This window comes from Coregonus lavaretus, assembly GCF_964263955.1.
Source record: "Coregonus lavaretus genome assembly, chromosome: 2".
Lineage (NCBI taxonomy): Eukaryota > Metazoa > Chordata > Actinopteri > Salmoniformes > Salmonidae > Coregonus > Coregonus lavaretus.
The window spans coordinates 11,006,914-11,026,692 of NC_139989.1; the positions used below are offsets into that span (position 1 = coordinate 11,006,914).

Genomic DNA, 19,779 nt, shown 5'->3' on the forward strand with positions numbered 1-19,779 from the left:
ATCCCAGGAAAGTATTTTGTAGCCATCTGGTTATTTTCATACTAAATGTTACATATAAATCTGCTTCTCCACTGTCCCAGTGCAGTGTTATTAGACCGAGGAGTGTTCGTATTAAGTTCAGCCATACTCTTCTTGAAGTATGGCTGAAGTAGGGCGTATGTATGGTGTCAGAAATGAAGGCCATGGGAGTGATAACAGATTCTAGGCTCTTCACCATTTTGTCAGCTCAGCTTGCTGTTTGCATTATAACATTGTTGTCAAGCTGATGTTTAATTGATAGTCCCATCGAAATGCAAAAACACTATGGAGTGATATTAATGCCAACAGAATTCAATAATTTGAACTATACCATTGCATAGTAGTGTGACAATGGAGGCATTCTCGCAGCTGATTGGATAGAGTAGGTTATTAAAAACATTCCTTGGCATTCAGGGGTGACAGCTCCCTAGATCAGTGGTTCCCAACCTTTTTTCCTTAGAGTCCCCCCTACTTGTATCTAAGAAAAGTGATTCATTCCAAATCTTTATTGGCAAAAATGTACATCAATTATAGTTTTTCTTTCCTTTTCTCTTTGGTTTGCCCTGGTTATCTTTGTGTATAATCAACTGTAGGCCTATACACACACATTGTTACCAAAATAATAAGAATGATTCATTATCAGCGTAATAAGTGATTAACAGCACCTATATAGCTCTGTCCTAGATCTCCCTAAGACCAATTAACTGAAACGGGGCAGTTTGTTGCATACACACATGCACATCATGTGAACACTGGTTTTGACACACTATAATGTATGTGTTATAAAAAATAAAAATAAGTAACAATTACAAACAGTATGTTACAATCAATAACTTGTTCCTTCCTTAAAAAACTAATGGCCACCTTGGGCTTGCATACCTCTGACCAGGGATGGGATGTCAGGTGTGATGCTAGTGACAGCCAGCCTAAAGTCCTGGTGGACATGGAGCCTGTTACGGCCTTTTGTTTTTATTGTTACAAGCGCGCTGAAGGCCGTCTCAGACAGGTACGTATTGCTGAATGGTAGAATAATAATTATATTATTATTATTATTATTATTATTATATTATTATTATTATTATTATTATTATTTATATTATTATTATATTATTATTATTGAATGGTAGAATAACCCTTGTAGCTGCGTGTATGGCCAGTCTTTTTCCAACTCTGTACTCCAGTTTCCGCACAAAAGCGTTGAGAGTCTTTGCACTGCATGACGTTTGATTCAGGACCCTGCATCCGCTTGTTTGTCTCATTGTAGAGAGTGAATGTATTCGCTAGGTATGCCGTTTTGATCCAAAACGCATTAGTCAGCTGTTCGCACAGTGGTCGATTGTGATCTTGCAAGAATTCCTTTATTTTTTCCTGCAGTTCCATAAAACGCACAAGCACTTGTCCACGTGACAACCAGCGTACCTCTGTGTGTAACAGCAGTGTTTGATGCGCTTCATCCTCACACAGCTGGGCAAACAGTCTTTTGTTAGTAGGGCGAGCCTTAATAAAGTTTACAACTTTAACAACAGTTGCCAGGGTGTTACTAAGGTCTTCCGAAAGTGTTTTACTGGCCAATGCTTGGCGATGTAGCATGCAGTGGAAAATTGCGCACCCCGGGGCTTTTTCCTTCAATCGGCTGTTAAATCCCTTGTTTTTGCCCATCAACGCTGCAGCCCCATCAGTGCAGCATGCAACAATATTCTCGTAGGGCAGATTATTGGACGAGAGATATGAGTCCATAGCTATAAAAATATCTTGGCCTGTTGTTGTTGTGGCTAGATTGGTAGACATAAGAATGTCTTGTTTCAAGTCATCACCGTCAATATATTGCACATAAACGATGAGCACGGATTCGTCTGACACTGTTGTTGTTTCATCCAACTGAATGGCAAAGGGAACATTCCTAAGCTTCTCGTGCAGCTGGTTTTGACAATCTCCAGCCATTTGATCAATTCTGTCTTTGACAGTGTTGTCAAAGAGTGGGACGGTTCTCACTTTATCCACCACCTGTGGGCCACACAGCCTCTCTACAATTTTCAGGCAGGCGGGTTTGATTAGTTGCTCTCCAATATTGTGCAGCTTTTTAACCTTGGCAATTAATAGCGAACACTCAAATGACGCCTCCGTGGCTCTATGTAAATCACTGCCTGCTCTTTCAAATGCTTTTCTGATGTCTGTGGACCTTTTTGATAGTGCCAACTGCTTCTTTCTCTCAAAAAAATCCTGACCATCACCAATAGTCCCCTGGTGTTTTGTTTCCTGGTGTCGTTGCATTTTGCTTGACTTCATGCTGTAACACTCACTGTAAGATCTAGCTATCAACTAGTTTCTAAGTCAACCACAACAGATTTGACTGTTCTGATATGACTAGGGTTGCAAAATGTAAACTTTTCCAAAATGTCCAGGTTATAATTTCCTGCTTATTACCTCGTAACTCCAGAAGTCTTCCAACCAGGATTTCTGAAAAATCTAGAAATGTTGGGAAAATTACTGGAATTTTGCAACCCTAGATATGACTGATCTGGATGGGACCACATGATGGAGCTGGAAGCCTGTTTTTACAGCTGTTCATTGGCTGACCTCCAGTTCTCTATCTGTGTTTACACAGGCAACCAATTCTGATCCTTTACCAAATCATTGGCCAAAGACCAATTAGTGGCTCTCACCCTTGCCCTCACATAATGTACACAGTAGGTACTGACTGAATGCTGTGTGTGTGTGTGTGTGTGTGTGTGTGTGTGTGTGTGTGTGTGTGTGTGTGTGTGTGTGTGTGTGTGTGTGTGTGTGTGTGTGTGTGTGTGTGTGTGTGTGTGTGTGTGTGTGTGCGTGTGTGACTCAGTGCACCTAATAGTAGAGCTATCTCAAATCCAAGTCATCTATCTCCTCCTGTGACAGTAGTAGAATGCAGTTGCTCGGCGTCGGAGCCCTTATAAACGTTCCCCATTCATTCCCACTTAAGTGGTGAAAGCCTTTGATCAAGGCTAGGGTGCTAGGAGCTTTGCTGGGTGTTGACTCACCTCTAAGCCTGCCTCTAACAGACAGGCCTTTGTGCTTACAGGAGGCCATCGCTCACCTGACCACGTGTCCTCTCTCAGCTGAATACACAACGCTAACGTTTACTTAGTCAGCTAGCTCCTTTTTCCTGTTTTTCAAACCATGCATGGCGAACATCACCCCCTAAACCGGGCTGTCACTCAAAACGAAGGACGCTGAAGTCAATGGCGACGAGCTTTTTGATCTCATGAATGACTTCTAAGTAAATGGTGCTCTTTTCAAAGTGAACACAAAGCAAGTCCCGTCACAGACTAAGGCTAATGTCGTTAAAGCGTGACAAAATCCCTAGAGAGAAGCATTACTGTAACGTGTGGTGTAGCCCATTCCCAATGTCACAGAGGATACAGTACAATGAGGTTTAGACTGAGTGGCTTTGTTGAATTCTAGCCTTTGTGACCAATGACAGCATTGTGGTAATACATATATGTGTGTGTTGTGTGTTTTGTGATGTGAGTTATTCCATTGGTATCCTTTTTATTTCAATTAATTACTGGAGGCTTACTCATATAAGGCCATCACAGATTCCATCTGGCCCTACCTATAACCCTACCAAGAATCTCACATCAGACTGGGATTAAATGGATAGTGCAAGATTTTGGCATTTACCCAGAGTCAGATTAACTAATTTGTAACCAATTTTATGTCTCTGTGTGCAGTTTGAAGGAAGTGAAAGGTAGTTTTGCAAGCCATTGCTAACTAGTGTTAGACTTCCAGTCATTGCGCTAACGCTAGTTGAAAATTGCACTAACGCTAGTTAGCAACTTCCTTCAAACTGCACACAGAGACATACAAATGGTATTCAATAGTTCATCTGACTCTGGGTACGTAGAAAAAGGGCTAAATTGCCAAAATCTCTCACTATCCCTTTAAAGTATCTAGTTCTGTCCTTGAGCTGTTCTTGTCTATTAATGTTCTGTATTATGTCATGTTTCATGTTTTGTGTGGACCCCAGAAAGAGTAGCTGCTGCTATTGCAACAGCTAATGGGGATCCTAATAAAATTCCAAATACCAAAGTTTGATTAAAGATGGCCAACTCCCTCTCTCTCCACCTGGCAGTTCCAGGCTTAATGGAGGCGCATGGCAGCGTAATGACTGTAAACCCCTGGCCTGCTCTAGCTCCACTTAACCTGTCCAGAGCCTGTCTCTCACCACTGCTGTATTACCCCTCGACCTCTCTGTCTGCTGGGCCTCTCTCTGTCTGTAGTCTTCCCCCTATGCAGCATTTGTCTGCAGATGGCGTCAGCTAGGGCTGCAATGATATGCACATTATGGTACAAGAGCACACACTCAACACAAGTCCAACACAAGTAAATACAAACACACACACACACACACACACACACACACCACATACACACAGCCCTAAAAATTGTCAAAGACTCCAGCCACCCTAGTCATAGACTGTTCTCTCTGCTACCACACGGCAAGCAGTACTGGAGCGCCAAGTCTAGGTCCAACAGCTTCTACCCCCAAGCCATAAGACTCCTGAACATCTACCCAGACTATTTTCATTGCCCCCTCCCTTTTACGCTGCTGCTACTCTCTGTTTGTTATCTATGCATAGTCACTTTAATAACTCTACCTACATGTACATATTACCTAAATTACCTCGACTAACCGGTGCCCCCGCACATTGACTAGGTACCAGTACCCCCTGTATATAGCGTCGCTATTGTTATTTTTACTGCTGCTCTTTCATTATTTGTTACTTTTATTTCATATAGTATATTTTTTTGTGATTTTTTTGGGGGTATTCTTTCTTAAAACTGCATTGTTGGTTAAGGGCTTGTAAGTAAGCATTTCACTGTAAGGTCTACACCTGTTGTATTCGGCGCAAGTGACAAATAACATTTGATTTGATTTGATTTGAGACACACACACACACACAAACACACACACACACACACACACACACACACAAAGACGCTCAAGAAAGATTCATTCCTTTCTGAATTCTTTCCATTCTGTACTTGGCACTCCATTATTGAAGAGAGATAGCAGGAAACAGCTAGCTATATATCTGACTCATGAAGTGCTATATAGAACCTTAAAGGGTTCTTTGGCTGTCCCCATAGGATAACATTTTGAAGAACCCTTGTTAGTTCCAGGTAGAACCCTTTTGGATCCAATTAGAACCATTTTGGGTTCCATGTAGAACCCTCAGTGGAAAGGGTTCTACCTGGAACCCAAAATGGTTTTACCTGGAACCAAAAAGGGTTCTCCTATGCGGAGAGCCAAAGAACCCTTTTGGAACCCTTTTTTCTAAGGGTGTAACTAGAGCTCTGCTTACGTCACTCAAACGTTCACACAAATCTTCCATAGACATCATTTGCATTATGTGACTGTGAAAGAGTGAGATATGCAAGAAGAAATCAGTAGTCATATAACCATGACAAAGGACTTTTTCTCTCTCTATCTATTGTAAAGATGTAATTCAGTTTTGTGCTGAATGTTTGTTGATAGCTGCTAATACTCTTAATACTGTATACTAATATGTCTTCAAAATAACCTTAAATGTTTTCACTTCATTCAACACAGTGAATCTCTACTCCTCACAGAAACGTTTTAAAGACCATGGCTGGTTGTTTCATTTCACAAACAGGTTTCATTCACCTCCATGTATGGCTTGCACCAATAGTCTGAGGAGTTCTCAAAAGCACTAGCACATCTAAGACCATGGGGCATTTTAAATAATGCCCTTTTGAGGCCTGAACTTTCTAAATCAGTCCCGGGAGAAAGGCTTCAGACTTTTAAACAGTCTAGTAGTCTAGTATTCAAGGGGTTATTGTTTTGCATTCCTTTATTTGCTAGCTACAGCCCGTTGGGTGAACAAATGTTGTGGTTAGCTTCCTCTGTGGCCAGCTTGTAACTGTGACTCATGTCCATGTCCGGAGGAGAGAGGCATGGTGGGGCTGGAGTTGGGTTTAGAGGGGCAAAAGGGAGTAGACTTTGATGATGACACACACACACGCACATGCACACACACACACACACACAAAGACACACACACACACAGACACAGACACACCCTCCACGCCATTGCATTGTCAGCAACTTATCAGTTTGTCAACTGTCTTTAGTCTGAAGGTCTGAGGGTTGAAGTCAGGTTATATGATCATGCTGTAACTGTACACAACAGTGTTTTACAGTATCATGCTACATTCTCCGTCAGAATGTTTCTGTCAGAAGTTCTCCAGTGATTGTTTGATATAGAAAGGGGCCTGTGGTTTCCTGTAGGCCTGTCCAAAGTAAACCTCATAATACTACTGTAATGGGATTAGTGGTGGAGGTTTGACTGACTGGGAAACCTGGCTCAACAGGAAGAGGTTAGGAAGTTACTGTAACACACTCACACACACACATGAGCAGGCACACACACACACAAACACACACACACACTGAGTTAGAATACCTAATAATGAGCTGCAGACCATACTATTTACCAAGAGAGTTTTCATCTATATTTTTCATAGCTGTCTATTTATCACCACAAACTGATGCTGGCTCTAAGACCGCACTCGACGAGTTGTATAGGGCCATAAGAAAACAAGAAAATGCACATCCAGAGATGGTGCTTCTCGTGGTCGGTGATTTTTATGCAGGGAAACTGAAATCCGTTTTACCTTATTTTTACCAGCATGTCACCTGTGCAACTGGAGGTGACAAAACCTTTGATCACCTTTACTCCATACACAGAAACAGATACAAGGCTCTCCCTCGCCCTTCCTTTGGCAAATCTCACTATAACTCTATCCTCCTGATTCCTGCTTACAAGCAAAATCTTAAACAGCAAGTACCAGTGACACGCTCAATACAGATGTGGTTCGATGAAGCGTATGCTAAACTACAGGACTGTTTCGCTACCACAGACTGGAAATGTTCCAGGATTCATCCGATAACATTGAGGAGTTTACCACATCAGTCACCGGCTTCATTAATAAGTGCATCGACGATGTTGTCGTCCCCACAGTGAACGTACCTACATATTGTGATGAGGTGTGAATAACGGGGTAAAACACCGAAATCCAGAGTTTATTCAGTGTACATGAATAAAGCGCAGCAAGCGTCAAAACGAAACTAGCAGAAGGGAAAAATCCACCTTGGCTACATACAAGGAAAGAGTAGCTCAACTGAGCTACTCACTCTCACAATGAACAATCACTCACAGAGGGAACACTTATACACAGACTAATGAGGGAATGAGTACCAGGTGTGTGTGATTGACAAGACAAGACAAGACAAATGGAGTGATGATAAATGGAGCGGTAGTGGCTAGTAAGCCGGTGACGACGAACGCCGAAACCTGCCAGAGCAAGGAGGGGCAGCCTCGGCTGAATTCATGACACATATCCCAATCAGAAACCATTGATTACAGGCAACATCCGCACTGAGCTAAAAGCTAGAGCTGCTGCTTTTAAGGAACGGAACACTAATCCGGACGCTTATAGGAAATCCCGCTACGACCTCCGACGAACCTACTACGCCAGCTCTGACGCTCGTCGGATATAGCAGGGCTTGCAAACTAGCATGGATTACAAAGGGAAACCCAGCCACGAGCTGCCCAGTGACACGAGCCTGCCAGACGAGCTAAATGCTTTCTATTCTCGCTTAGAGGAAATGGAGGTCCGAGCACGCCCCCTTCGACATCGATGGGGCTGTACTGGAGTGGATCGAGAGCTTCAAGTTCCTCGGTGTCCACATTACTAAGGAATTAACATACCTACACAGTCATGAAGAAGGCACACCAATGCCTCTTCCACCTCAGGAGGCTGAAAATATTTGTCATGGGCCCTCAGATCCTCAAAATGTTCTACAGCTGCACCACTGAGAGCATCTTGACTGGCTGCATCACCTCTTGGTATGGTAACTGCTTGGCATAGTGCTTAATCCACACTGTCTGCTATCTCACTCAAAAGGTCACATAGGAGATACTTTATAAAAGCACATTTCCCTCAGCGTCTGAGGTTGCTCCAGGACTCAATATGATCATTTATTTGAATTGCATAACCTAAGCGAGACGATTTAGCCGTTATGCGCACTTAATGAAATAGTGCGGAGACTGTATAACTGGGCTATACTGTATGTGCAGATGGTAACAATCTAGTCCCTGACAAAATAATGCAGTGCTCTGAGTGCAGGCCGCATTACACACTCCTCAAAACGCAATGACCCACTTAGAAAATGACCCCCGAGAGAGATTCTTAAGGAACGACTGATGACAAGTTGGATAGAAAACAGTCATGGATAAACACACACATGCATACAAAAACACCCACCCACACCCACCCACACACACACACACACACACACCCACACACACACACGATGCCATACACCCATATGGCAAATAAGCAACATGTGCATGCGGCGCTAGCAGCCAAACCTTTCATTACGCAATGCCCAGAAACTGCTCACAAACACCCTCTAGCTAACGAATCAGGGGGATTTGGAGTGTTAATTAATTGGTCATTTATTCTAGTGGTCTTTATTCTGGCACTGTCCAACAAAGGAATGTTTGTCCTTATCCCAAAAATGCTTATATTACCCTACAATTACTCATAGTGATTATATCATGGTATTGCCCAGTAGATTGAGACATGCTGTATGCACACTGAAATGATTAATCTGTGACCTGAAGTGAGTCTGAGATACTTGTTGCTTTGATGGTGAAGTCTTAGTCCAGGTGGTGTTTGTCCCATCAAGACCAGGGCACTATCACTCCACCAATGATGATGTCACACCTGGTTCCGTACAGTATGTTGGTCTTGCATCATGGGAACCTGCATCTGCCAAAGAGTGCTGTGTGATGTCTCCAGCTTCTCCCCCATTGGCTCGGTCCAGAAACATCTGTTGTGATGTCACTAAGTTGGCGAGGAGCTCCAGGTGACAGGACTATCGGAACTTTTTTTACATTTACATTTAAGTAATTTAGCAGACACTCTTATCCAGAGCAACTTACAGTTAGTGAGTGCATACATTTTTCATACTGGCCCCCCATGGGAATCGAACCCACGACCCTGGCGTTGCAAGCGCCATGCTCTACCAACTGAGCTACATGGGCCTCTTTTCCACGACACCAGTAAAACATGCACTCAGCTCAAGGGTTAAGGTTTACTAGGGACACTGGCTTGAATAAGCCTGAGAGGTGATGGCCATTAAAGACTGTGTGAAAGCATGCCTATCTGTCTGTGTCTCTCTATGGGGAGCTAGCGCTAGCCTAGCGGTGTGGGTTAGCCTAGCGGTGTGGGCTAGCCTAGTGGTGTGGGCTAGCCTATCGGTGTGAGCTAGTCTAACGGTGTGGGTTAGCCTAGCGGTGTGGGATAGCCTAACAGTGTGGGCTAGCCTGGCAGTGCAAAGCCCATTTTACAGGAGCAGCCTGGGCCCAGCGTGTGTATTAGTCTACGCTAATGCCTTCCAGATGAACAGGTATTATCCTTCTATACAGTCTCACAAAACGGATGATTGTTCAACGGGTTCTCCCTCCTAACGAGGACCATGTGTGGTGGGGAGTGTGTGTGAGTGTATAGAGATTTGTGTGTCTGTGGGGAGTTGCTGAGGGGGGGATCATTGAGAGAGAGGGAGAGGGACTGGGATGGAAGGGGTGAAGTATGGTAATGCTTCCACGTTCTCATCCTCTTGGCAAATTAGGTGAAACTGTGGCAGATTTGTAATCCATTGAAGTGGAAGGTAATGGTTGGAAATAAAAGTACAAGCCAGATCACCTTCACAATGCAGAAAGAGATATGAGGGGACAGGGTTAGTCAGTGCAGTGCAGCACAGTTTGCGGACCAATTCATCATCAGTATTAATATTCATAATCATGAATTCATTATGAATAGACACGTAACTAACTCATCAGGTCTTTATATGAATTAATGTGCTATCCATGCACTATATGTGTCATATTCATGTGATTTAATACAGTATTTTATTGATTGTGTTTCAGAGCGGGGCTCCCAGGGCCAGCTAGACCTGACCGAGCTGATCGGCGTTCCTCTCCCCCCATCGGTTTCCTTCATCACGGGGTTCGAGGGCTACCCGGCCTACAGCTTCGGGCCCGACGCCAACGTGGGCCGCCTCACCAAGTCCTTCATCCCCGACCCCTTCTACCACGACTTTGCCATGACCGTCACCGCCAAGCCCACCACGCAGCGCGGTGGGGTCCTCTTCGCAATCACTGACGCCTACCAGCGGGTGGTGCACCTTGGGGTGGCGTTGAGCCCTGTGGAGGATGGGTCTCAGCGGGTGGTTCTCTACTACACCGACCCGGGTGTTGGGAGGACCCAGGAGGCGGCCAGCTTCAAGCTGGGTGACCTGACAGGGCGGTGGGCCCGCTTCACGCTGACTGTGCAGGGGGCGGAGGTGCGCCTCTACATGGACTGTGAGGAGTACCACCGTGTGGCCTTCCAGAGGAGCCCGGAGCCCCTCACCTTCGAGGCCAGCTCGGGCATCTTTGTGGGCAATGCTGGTGGCACAGGGCTGGACAGGTTTGTGGTGAGTTGACGGGTGGGGTTTTGTTTTTGTGGTGTTTTTGCAAGCTTTTTTTGTGTTAGTGTGGAGGGGGGGTGGGGGGTTATTTTATATTGATTAGGCCTATAGTGTGTTAGTGTTAAGTGTCCTCTGCTTGGTTTTCATGCTCATGTGCATGGTTGCTGTGTGGCTGTTGGGCAATGCAAGCATGGCGCAAAGCATTTAGAGTGGCGCATTATGCATTTTGGAACGTACTGTAGCTACACACTTGATGCCAGCCAAGGCCTCAGCCTTTCCAGGATGAAATCAGATCTCACTCTGATTCAAATGTTCTGATTCCATAATGATTTTCCTCAGCGCTACAATGATTCAATTGAGCGTGTGCCCCAAACCAACAGTAATGAATCCCAAAATGGAGTGTTCAGAAGTGGTCATAGTGAGTGACAGCTGATGGCATCAGGTTTGATCATCAGGGCTCGCCACAGGGCTGGCAGCATGGCTCGCCTCCATAGGCTTTGAACGACTTCACTGTCGGTTGTCTGGGAAAGAGACAGTAGGGTGAGTCAGTGTGGAGAACTTGACTAGGAGCTGGGCTCACCACTTCTGCTGACATCATGGTCAGCCATTTTTAAGGCATGAAAAACATGACTGTAAACCCTGATGCAACGTAATGAAAATAGCAAAGGATAGAGGACTGAATGACCTAAGATGTTTATAAGATATACAATAAATGCTATAAATTATGGAATGACCGTATCGTGCAACAAACCAGTGTTTACTTAGCTGGAGAGTGTTTACTTAACTCTGAATTTGTTGTCAAATGTTTAGATGAAGAGAAAATTGACATTGCTTAACCAGTTTTCAGTCAGACTGTGACTCGAACCCGGCTCTTCTGCGAGCCACAAGACTGTGTTATCCCATTGACCTAAAGCCTAGGCATTACAATGCAGCTTACAATGCACTAGGGCACTGTATTGCAGTGCTAGCTGTGCCACTAGAGATCCTGGTTCGTATCCAGGGTCTGTCGTAGCCGGCTGTTACCGGGAGACCCATGGGGCGGCGCACAATTGGCCCAGCGTCGTCCAGGGTAGGGGAGGGAATGGCTGGCAGGGATGTAGCTCAGTTGGTAGAGCATGGTGTTTGCAACGCCAGGGTTGTGGGTTCGATTCCCACGGGGGGACAGTATAAAAAAATATTAAAATAATGTATGCACTCACTAACTGTGAGTCGCTCTGGATAAGAGCGTCTGCTAAATGACTAAAATGTAAATATAAAATAACCAATCAAATGCTACTACCATACCACTACTTAATGTTGTACTAAACGGAATGGATGAACTAATAAATCATTGCCTGCTTCAGTTTTAAAGTGCACCAAAAAGCTTTTGCCAAGCAGCTATTTTCCTCTCAATAAAGTTTCATTGGAGCAAGGTTACAGTTAAAGTTACAGTTAACCTAGGGGAGAGGAGCAGGAAACTCTTTCTGTTCCAACCTGCTTGTTTCAACCAGCACCAGCCTATCTCTTCTCAATTAGCACCCGGGATCAAAACAGACTTCTCACTGATCAGAGCCTATCAAATTATAAATCACTCTGTGTTCATTGCTCATCTTTCTTTACTCCGCTCTCTTTCTCTTGCTCTGCCATGAACTTGGCTCCGCCGCGCGTGCGTGCGTGTGTGCGTGTGTGTGTGTGTGTGCGTGTGCGTGCGTGCAGCCAGGCAGGCATGGTAGACAAACCATGCTGGTTTGGGACCAGTGGTCTTCAGTAACAGCCAGTTCTGATAGTGACTCCCATGTTTCTTTTATTTTAGTTTTAAATATATTTAAGCAGAATATAAAATCTTGCTAAGAGACTTTGTGTAACCCTAACGTAAGCAGTATATGCTAAGCTACAGGACTGTTTTGCTATCACAGACTGGAACATGTTCCGGGATTCTTCAGATAGCATTGAGGAGTACACCACATCAGTCACTGGCTTCATCAATAAGTGCATCGATGATGTCATCCCCACAGTGACCGTACGTACATACCCCAACCAGAAGCCATGGATTACAGGAAACATCCGCACTGAGCTAAAGGGTAGAGCTTCCGCTTTCAAGGAGCGGGACTCTAACCCGGACGCTTATAAGAAATCCCGCTATGCCCTCCGACGAACCATCAAACAGGCAAAGAGTCAATACAGGACTAAGATTAAATCGTACTACACCGGCTCTGACGCTCGTCGGATGTGGCAGGGCTTGAAAACTATTACAGACTACAAAGGGAAGCACAGCCGCAAGCTTCCCAGTGACCCAAGCCTACCAGACGAGCTAAACCACTTTTATGCTCGCTTCGAGGCAAGCAACACTGAAGCATGCATGAGAGCACCAGCTGTTCCGGATGACTATGTGATCACGCTCTCCGTAGCCGATGTGAGTAAGACTTTTAAGCAGGTCAACATTCACAAGGCCGCAGGGCCAGACGGATTACCAGGACGTGTACTCCGAGCATGTGCTGACCAACTGGCAAGTGTCTTCACTGACATTTTCAACATGTCCCTGACTGAGTCTGTAATACCAACATGTTTCAAGCAGACCACCATAGTCCCTGTGCCCAAGGACACTAAGATAACCTGCCTAAATGACTACCGACCCGTAGCACTGACGTCTGTAGCCATGAAGTGCTTTGAAAGGCTGGTCATGGCTCACATCAACACCATTATCCCAGAAACCCTAGACCCACTCCAATTTGCATACCGCCCCAACAGATCCACAGATGATGCAATCTCTATTGCACTCCACACTGCCCTTTCCCACCTGGACAAGAGGAACACCTACGTGAGAATGCTACTCATTGACTACAGCTCAGCATTCAACACCATAGTGCCCTCAAAGCTCATCACTAAGCTAAGGATCCTGGGACCAAACACATTCCTCTGCAACTGGATCCTGGACTTCCTGACAGGCCGCCCCCAGGTGGTAAGGGTAGGTAACAACACATCTGCCACACTGATCCTCAACTCGGGGGCCCCTCAGGGGTGCGTGCTCAGTCCCCTCCTGTACTCCCTGTTCACCCATGACTGCATGGCCAGGCACGACTCCAACACCATCATTAAGTTTGCCGACGACACAACAGTGGTAGGCCTGATCACCGACAACGATGAGACAGCCTATAGGGAGGAGGTCAGAGACCTGGCCGTGTGGTGCCAGGATAACAACCTCTCCCTCAACGTGACCAAGACAAAGGAGATGATTGTGGACTACAGGAAAAAAAAGAGGACTGAGCACGCCCCCATTCTCATCGACGGGGCTGTAGTGGAACAGGTTGAGAGCTTCAAGTTCCTTGGTGTCCACATCACCAACAAACTATCATGGTCCAAACACACCAAGACAGTCGTGAAGAGGGCACGACAAAGCCTATTTCCCCTCAGGAGACTGAAAAGATTCGGCATGGGTCCTCAGATCCTCTAAAAATTCTACAGCTGCACCATCGAGAGCATCCTGACTGGTTGCATCACCGCCTGGTATGGCAACTGCTTGGCCTCCGACCGCAAGGCACTACAGAGGGTAGTGCGTACGGCCCAGTACATCACTGGGGCCAAGCTTCCTGCCATCCAGGACCTCTATACCAGGCGGTGTCAGAGGAAGGCCCTCAAAATTGTCAAAGACTCCAGCCACCCTAGTCATAGACTGTTCTCTCTGCTACCGCACGGCAAGCGGTACCAGAGTGCCAAGTCTAGGTCCAAAAGACTTCTCAACAGCTTCTACCCCCAAGCCATAAGACTCCTGAACAGCTAATCATGGCTACCCGGACTATTTGCACTGCCCCCCCCACCCCATCTTTTTACGCTGCTGCTACTCTGTTAATTATCACTTTAACTCTACCCACATGTACATATTACTTCAACTACCTCAACTAGCCGGTGCCCCCGCACATTGACTCTGCACCGGTACCCCCCTGTATATATAGCCTCCCTACTGTTATTTTATTTTACTTCTGCTCTTTTTTTCTCAACACTTTTTTGTTGTTGTTTTATTTTACTTTTTTATTAAAAATAAATGCACTGTTGGTTAAGGGCTGTAAGTAAGCATTTCACTGTAATGTCTGCACCTGTTGTATTCGGCGCATGTGGCCAATAAAATTTGATTTGATTTGATATGTTTTAGATGTCCCCCTTGATAGCACCATTAATTAATTAACTTATCATCACAACACAAGACCTTCATGTCTGCTGGCTTTGCAACAGTCACTTGGTTCTAACAGACATGGTTGTTTATAAAATATGATGGCTTGTGCTGTGAGGAAAACATTCTGCTTGCTGGGTGCCAGTCTGTTTCTGCTGGAGCCAGCTTGTTGTTATCCTGCCAAACAGTGTGCAGAAAAGGTTAGTCAGTCTAGCCAATGCTCCTCAGATTACAGACAGGCCATGTGATAACGTTACTTAGGCTGTTTCAGTCAGGTCTGAGGAAGAGAGAGGTACACTCCCCCTCCTCCCCGTCTGCAGCCAAGAGACAATCCAGCTTGGCTGAGACATGGCTCTCTGTGCCTTTGGCCACATCCCCATTCTCATAAATCTAAGCACACTACTCCCTTCTGTCACAGGGCTGAATACTCCTACCATACTAAGCATACCCTCTAGCTGCTTTTATATGTGCCTTCTTTCATTTACTGTAAATGTCCCTTTTCTAAAATAATGTGTATTTACAAGTTGCATTTTATTGTTCAGCTTTTACTGCTGTATTTGTGTTTACTTGATGGTGTCAAATCTGTTTACTTCACTGTTCTATTGTTTATGTTTATTTGGTTGACTTTCCCTCTCCCCTTGTATCCTTGTCTTTTGTGTGTTTATGTCCACATCCTGTTAGATTAGTAACAAATAGCCAATAGTGGACATGGATCAAAACAACACTATGGGGCGATACTCTGCAGCTGACCCTGTCCTACTTCCAGCCTCTCCTATGTACTATTTGTGTGTGTGGTGTTTGGGGAGTTGGGATTAACATAAAACAGCAACAATAAGAATATCAGATTCACATTGGACAGTATAGTTTTATTCTATTCTTTTTATTTTCTCAGTTATGTCATCGTAGGGGTGAAAAGCAACATCAGTAGTCTACAGTAGCATTACAGCAGTATTACAGATCAGGGTGGGATTCGGCCTCTAGAGCAGCTATGTTTTTATTATCGCCCATTTGGCACTGGTATCACACAGAGTGAGCAATGCACGCAAACACATACAATATACAATCACACGCAATCACACAGATACTGATCAGTATGGATAATTTGAATCAGCTATGTAGTGTTAGGGCAAAAAACGAAACGTGCACCGAGTTTGGGAAAGGCTGGTGTTTAGGGTTGGTCCGTTCTCACTCAGACCAAAGTCCTATACATCCACAACCACATGGCTAGGCCTCGTGTTGGGCGTATTGGTCAAGCTTGCCCGTTCTCACAGCTAAAATTGGTATTCTACAGAGAATGTAAAGTGTTCTTGTGGCTTTTGTTTTTTTCATCAGTAGTGGATTGCATTGGTATAGAATGGGTCTTTTAGCAGCTGAACACGATTGATGGTAGTGTTTCCTATTTGGAAGGTTTACTGGGGGCGGCAGGTAGCTTAGTGGTTAAGAGCGTTGTGCCAGTAACTGAAAGGTTGCTGGTTCTAATCCCTGAGCCGACTAGGTGAAAAATCTGTCGATGTGCCCTTGAGCAAGGCACTTAACCCTAATTGCTCCTGTAAGTCGCTCTGGATAAGAGCGTCTACTAAATAAATACTGATCACAATGTGTTTAATTCAACAAAATTCCTGATTGTGCTATACCATACTCTTCTCATGTCTTTTTTCTACTTGACAATTAAGATTGATCTCAGAAAAGCTCATTAAACTTTGATGGAATCAGAGCTCGCTGTTGCGTGGCACATTTGTTGTTTATCTGCAAACTCTGTTTACAGCATTAACAGATGGACTTGATTTGATTTACCCAGATTGATCCTGCCTCTCGTCTCCCCTCCTCTCCTCTCTTATGGATTAAAAACAGGTGTTTGTCCTCTGGATAGAACCCATAAACAGATTAACCAAGCATGCCTTTGTCCATTTGCAACCCTCCTGTCACTCATTGTTATTGTTAGAGTGGGATCTATGTTCTGTTAGAGCTATAGCAGTTTAAAGGTTGCTTGTCTTGAACAGTTCTTGCCAGTAAGACTAGAGGCACCTGTTCACCATACTTAAAATGCTTATTTCAATTTCAGTAAAACGTTGTGGAATGGTATTACTGATGGAGAGTGAGAGTGGTCATGCATTTGATGTGTGTGTGTGTGTGTGTGTGTGTGTGTGTGTGTGTGTGTGTGTGTGTGTGGACGTGTTTAACTGTTCTTGTGGGGACCAGAAGTCCCCACAAGAGTAGTAAACGAACAAAGAGTTGACCAACTGGGAACATTTTGTTAGTCCCCATGAGGTCAAATGCTATTTCTAGGGGGTTTAGGGTTAAGGTTAGAATTTAACGTTAAGGGTTAGGGTTATGAGCTAGGGTTAGGGTTAGGGTTAAGGTTAGGTTTTTGGGTTAAGGTTAGGGTTAGGGTAAGAGTACGGGTTAGGGTTAGGGGTTAGGGAAAATAGGATATTGAATGGGACTGAATTGTGTGTCCCCACAAGGTTAGCTGTACAAGACTGTGTGTGTGTGCGTGCGTGCAGGGGCACAAGGGTTTATGCATTTACTGTGAGTGTGTACACTAGTGTTATTGTGACTTACCATCTCCCCCCTCTATCTCTCCCTCTATCCCCACAGGGTTCTATTCAGCAGCTGGTTCTGAAGGGGGACCCCACAGCCCCAGTTGACCAGTGTGAAGAGGATGACCCCTATGTGAGTGTGTCCCCTCAATCCCAATACTCTACCTTAAAGGACAATTCCACCCAAAAACTATATTTTGGTATTTGGTTCATTAGTCCATTGTTGATATAGTCCCAAAATGTTTTCAAGATATACAACTTTCCAAATACAGCTGGTATGATAAGCACTAATAGGTAGGACTGGGTAGGTTTCCACCATACAACTATTACCTATGAAACATTTTCAAAGGTAAAGTAAAGTAAAGAATGCAATGAGAGGCTATTTAAGGCTATTGGAACAGTATTGGTGTTTAACACCAGAGACACTGGTAAAGTACTATACATGGGCTAGGCTAGCTACAAGGTTCACTGATATCCTCAAAGCTTGAGGTAGAAGTTGCCTCTAACCTGTGTCCTAGGATCAGATGACTCCACCCCCAATACTAAAACTATGATGAAAATTTAAAATCTGACCCTGAATCAGTGGTAATGGGCTGAACTACTACCTACTCCATCCTTAAACCTGAGACAGGCTCATGATGAATGGGCTCATCCCCCCCTCTTGTGGTTGTGAGAGAGCATCACAGGGCTGTGTGTTAAATAAAATAAAATAAAATAAAATAAAATGTTATTGGTCACATACACGTGTTTAGCAGATGTTATTGCGGGTGTAGCGAAATGCTTGTGTTTCTAGCTCCGACAGTGCAGTATATCTAACAAGTAGTATATAACAATTTCACAAGATATACCCAATACACACAAATCTAAGTAAAGCAGTGGAATTAAGAATATATAAATAAATATGTGGACGAGCAATGTCAGAACGGCATAGACTAAGATACAGTAGAATATTATAGAATACAGTATATACATATGAGATGAGTAATGCAAGATATAGAAACATTATTAAAGTGACTAGTGTTCCATTTATTAAAGTGGCCAGTGATTTCTGATCTATGTATATAGGCAGCATCCTCTAATGTGCCAGTGAAGGCTATTTAACAGTCTGATGGCCTTGTGATAGAAGCTGTTTTTCAGTCTCTCAGTCCCAGCTTTGATGCACCTGTACTGACCTCGCCTTCTGGATGATAGCGGGGTGAACAGGCAGTGGCTCAGGTGGTTGTTGTCCTTGATGATCTTTTTGGACTTCCTGTGACATCGAGTGCTGTAGGTGTGTTAGAGTCTGGTCTGCCGTCTGCAGGGGTGGCAGGTAGCTTAGTGGGTAAGAGAGTTGTGCCAGTAACCGAAAGGTCGCTGGTTCTAATCCCCGGGCCGACTAGGTGAAAAATCTGTCGATGTGCCCTTAAGCAAGGCACTTAACCCTAAATGCTCCTGTAAGTCGCTCTGGATAAGAGCGTCTGCTAAATGACTAAAAAATAAATAATAATATGATTCATTAGCTTGTGTTGCACTTAACACCAGATGTTTTGGTTGAGTTGATTTCTTTGTATTTTCCCCCCTCTGTTTTATCTCTGTTTTTAAGTATTTCCACATGCATAAGCCTGAGTTATTGCTACTTGGAAAAGCATTAGATAATTTGCTTGCGATTGAATATGAAAAAAAAAGAGATTGCAAAGTCATATCATAACTTAAATGTTATGTTATGACAAGGTTGTTACTAGAGTAATTCAATTGTTATGCTCTTTCAGGCATCTGGGTATGGGAGTGGAGACGACTCCTTCGATGACACAGAAACTATGGATGAAGTGAAGAAGGTAGTGGAGGAGAGAGAGTACACCATGGTGAGTGACCGACACATCAACGGCAACCGTGACCACTGGCTCACCCTTCTCGCCTTGCAAACACACACACACACACACACACACACACACACACACACACACACACACACACACACACACACACACACACACACACACACACACACACACACACACACACACACAACACACACACACACACACACACACACACAGACCCAACCATGTATGGTATATAAACATGTAGAATTTTTTTATCACACTCTCATAAACCCACGAGGATAGTTTACGAAATACTTCGATTCAAACGTCAACAAAATGTACACCTTCTAAATCCATACTTCCACAGTGTTTTTACAGTACATCCAGAATCAAAGGGCCTGGGATCAATCCAATTAAAAAATGTAATCCTAATAGGGCCAGTTAGGTGGGAGACGTGGATATATGCCGTTCCTCCCGCCAGGTCCTCTATCTGAGAAATGCTGTTAGTTCAGCCAGATCTGGCCTGATGTTCTTGGACCATGTCTGGGAAGAAAACATTTCCTCTTCTGAATGCAGCTGCTTTCTGACACATCTGTGCTCCTCCCCCATATCTCAACACAGCCATTTAGATAAGAACACGTTGGTTATTCCCAGAGATGGAAATTAAGCTAGCTCGTTTGATATAGAGTGTATTAGAAAAGGTCAGAGTGAGTTCTGCATCCAAAAACATGTTAC

The 19,779-nt window shown here is 44.3% G+C and overlaps 1 protein-coding gene across 1 annotated transcript in view; it reads left to right on the plus strand.

Annotated features, from left to right (window-relative positions):
* LOC311100050 (uncharacterized protein) overlaps positions 1–19,779 on the plus strand; it is a 106,757-nt gene that overhangs the window by 59,066 nt on the left and 27,912 nt on the right. The window contains exons 3-5 of the mRNA XM_084140793.1: positions 10,017–10,564; positions 17,301–17,375; positions 18,991–19,083. Of these exons, the coding sequence (XP_083996919.1) occupies positions 10,017–10,564; positions 17,301–17,375; positions 18,991–19,083 (716 nt within the window). The remainder of the gene's footprint in view (positions 1–10,016; positions 10,565–17,300; positions 17,376–18,990; positions 19,084–19,779) is intronic.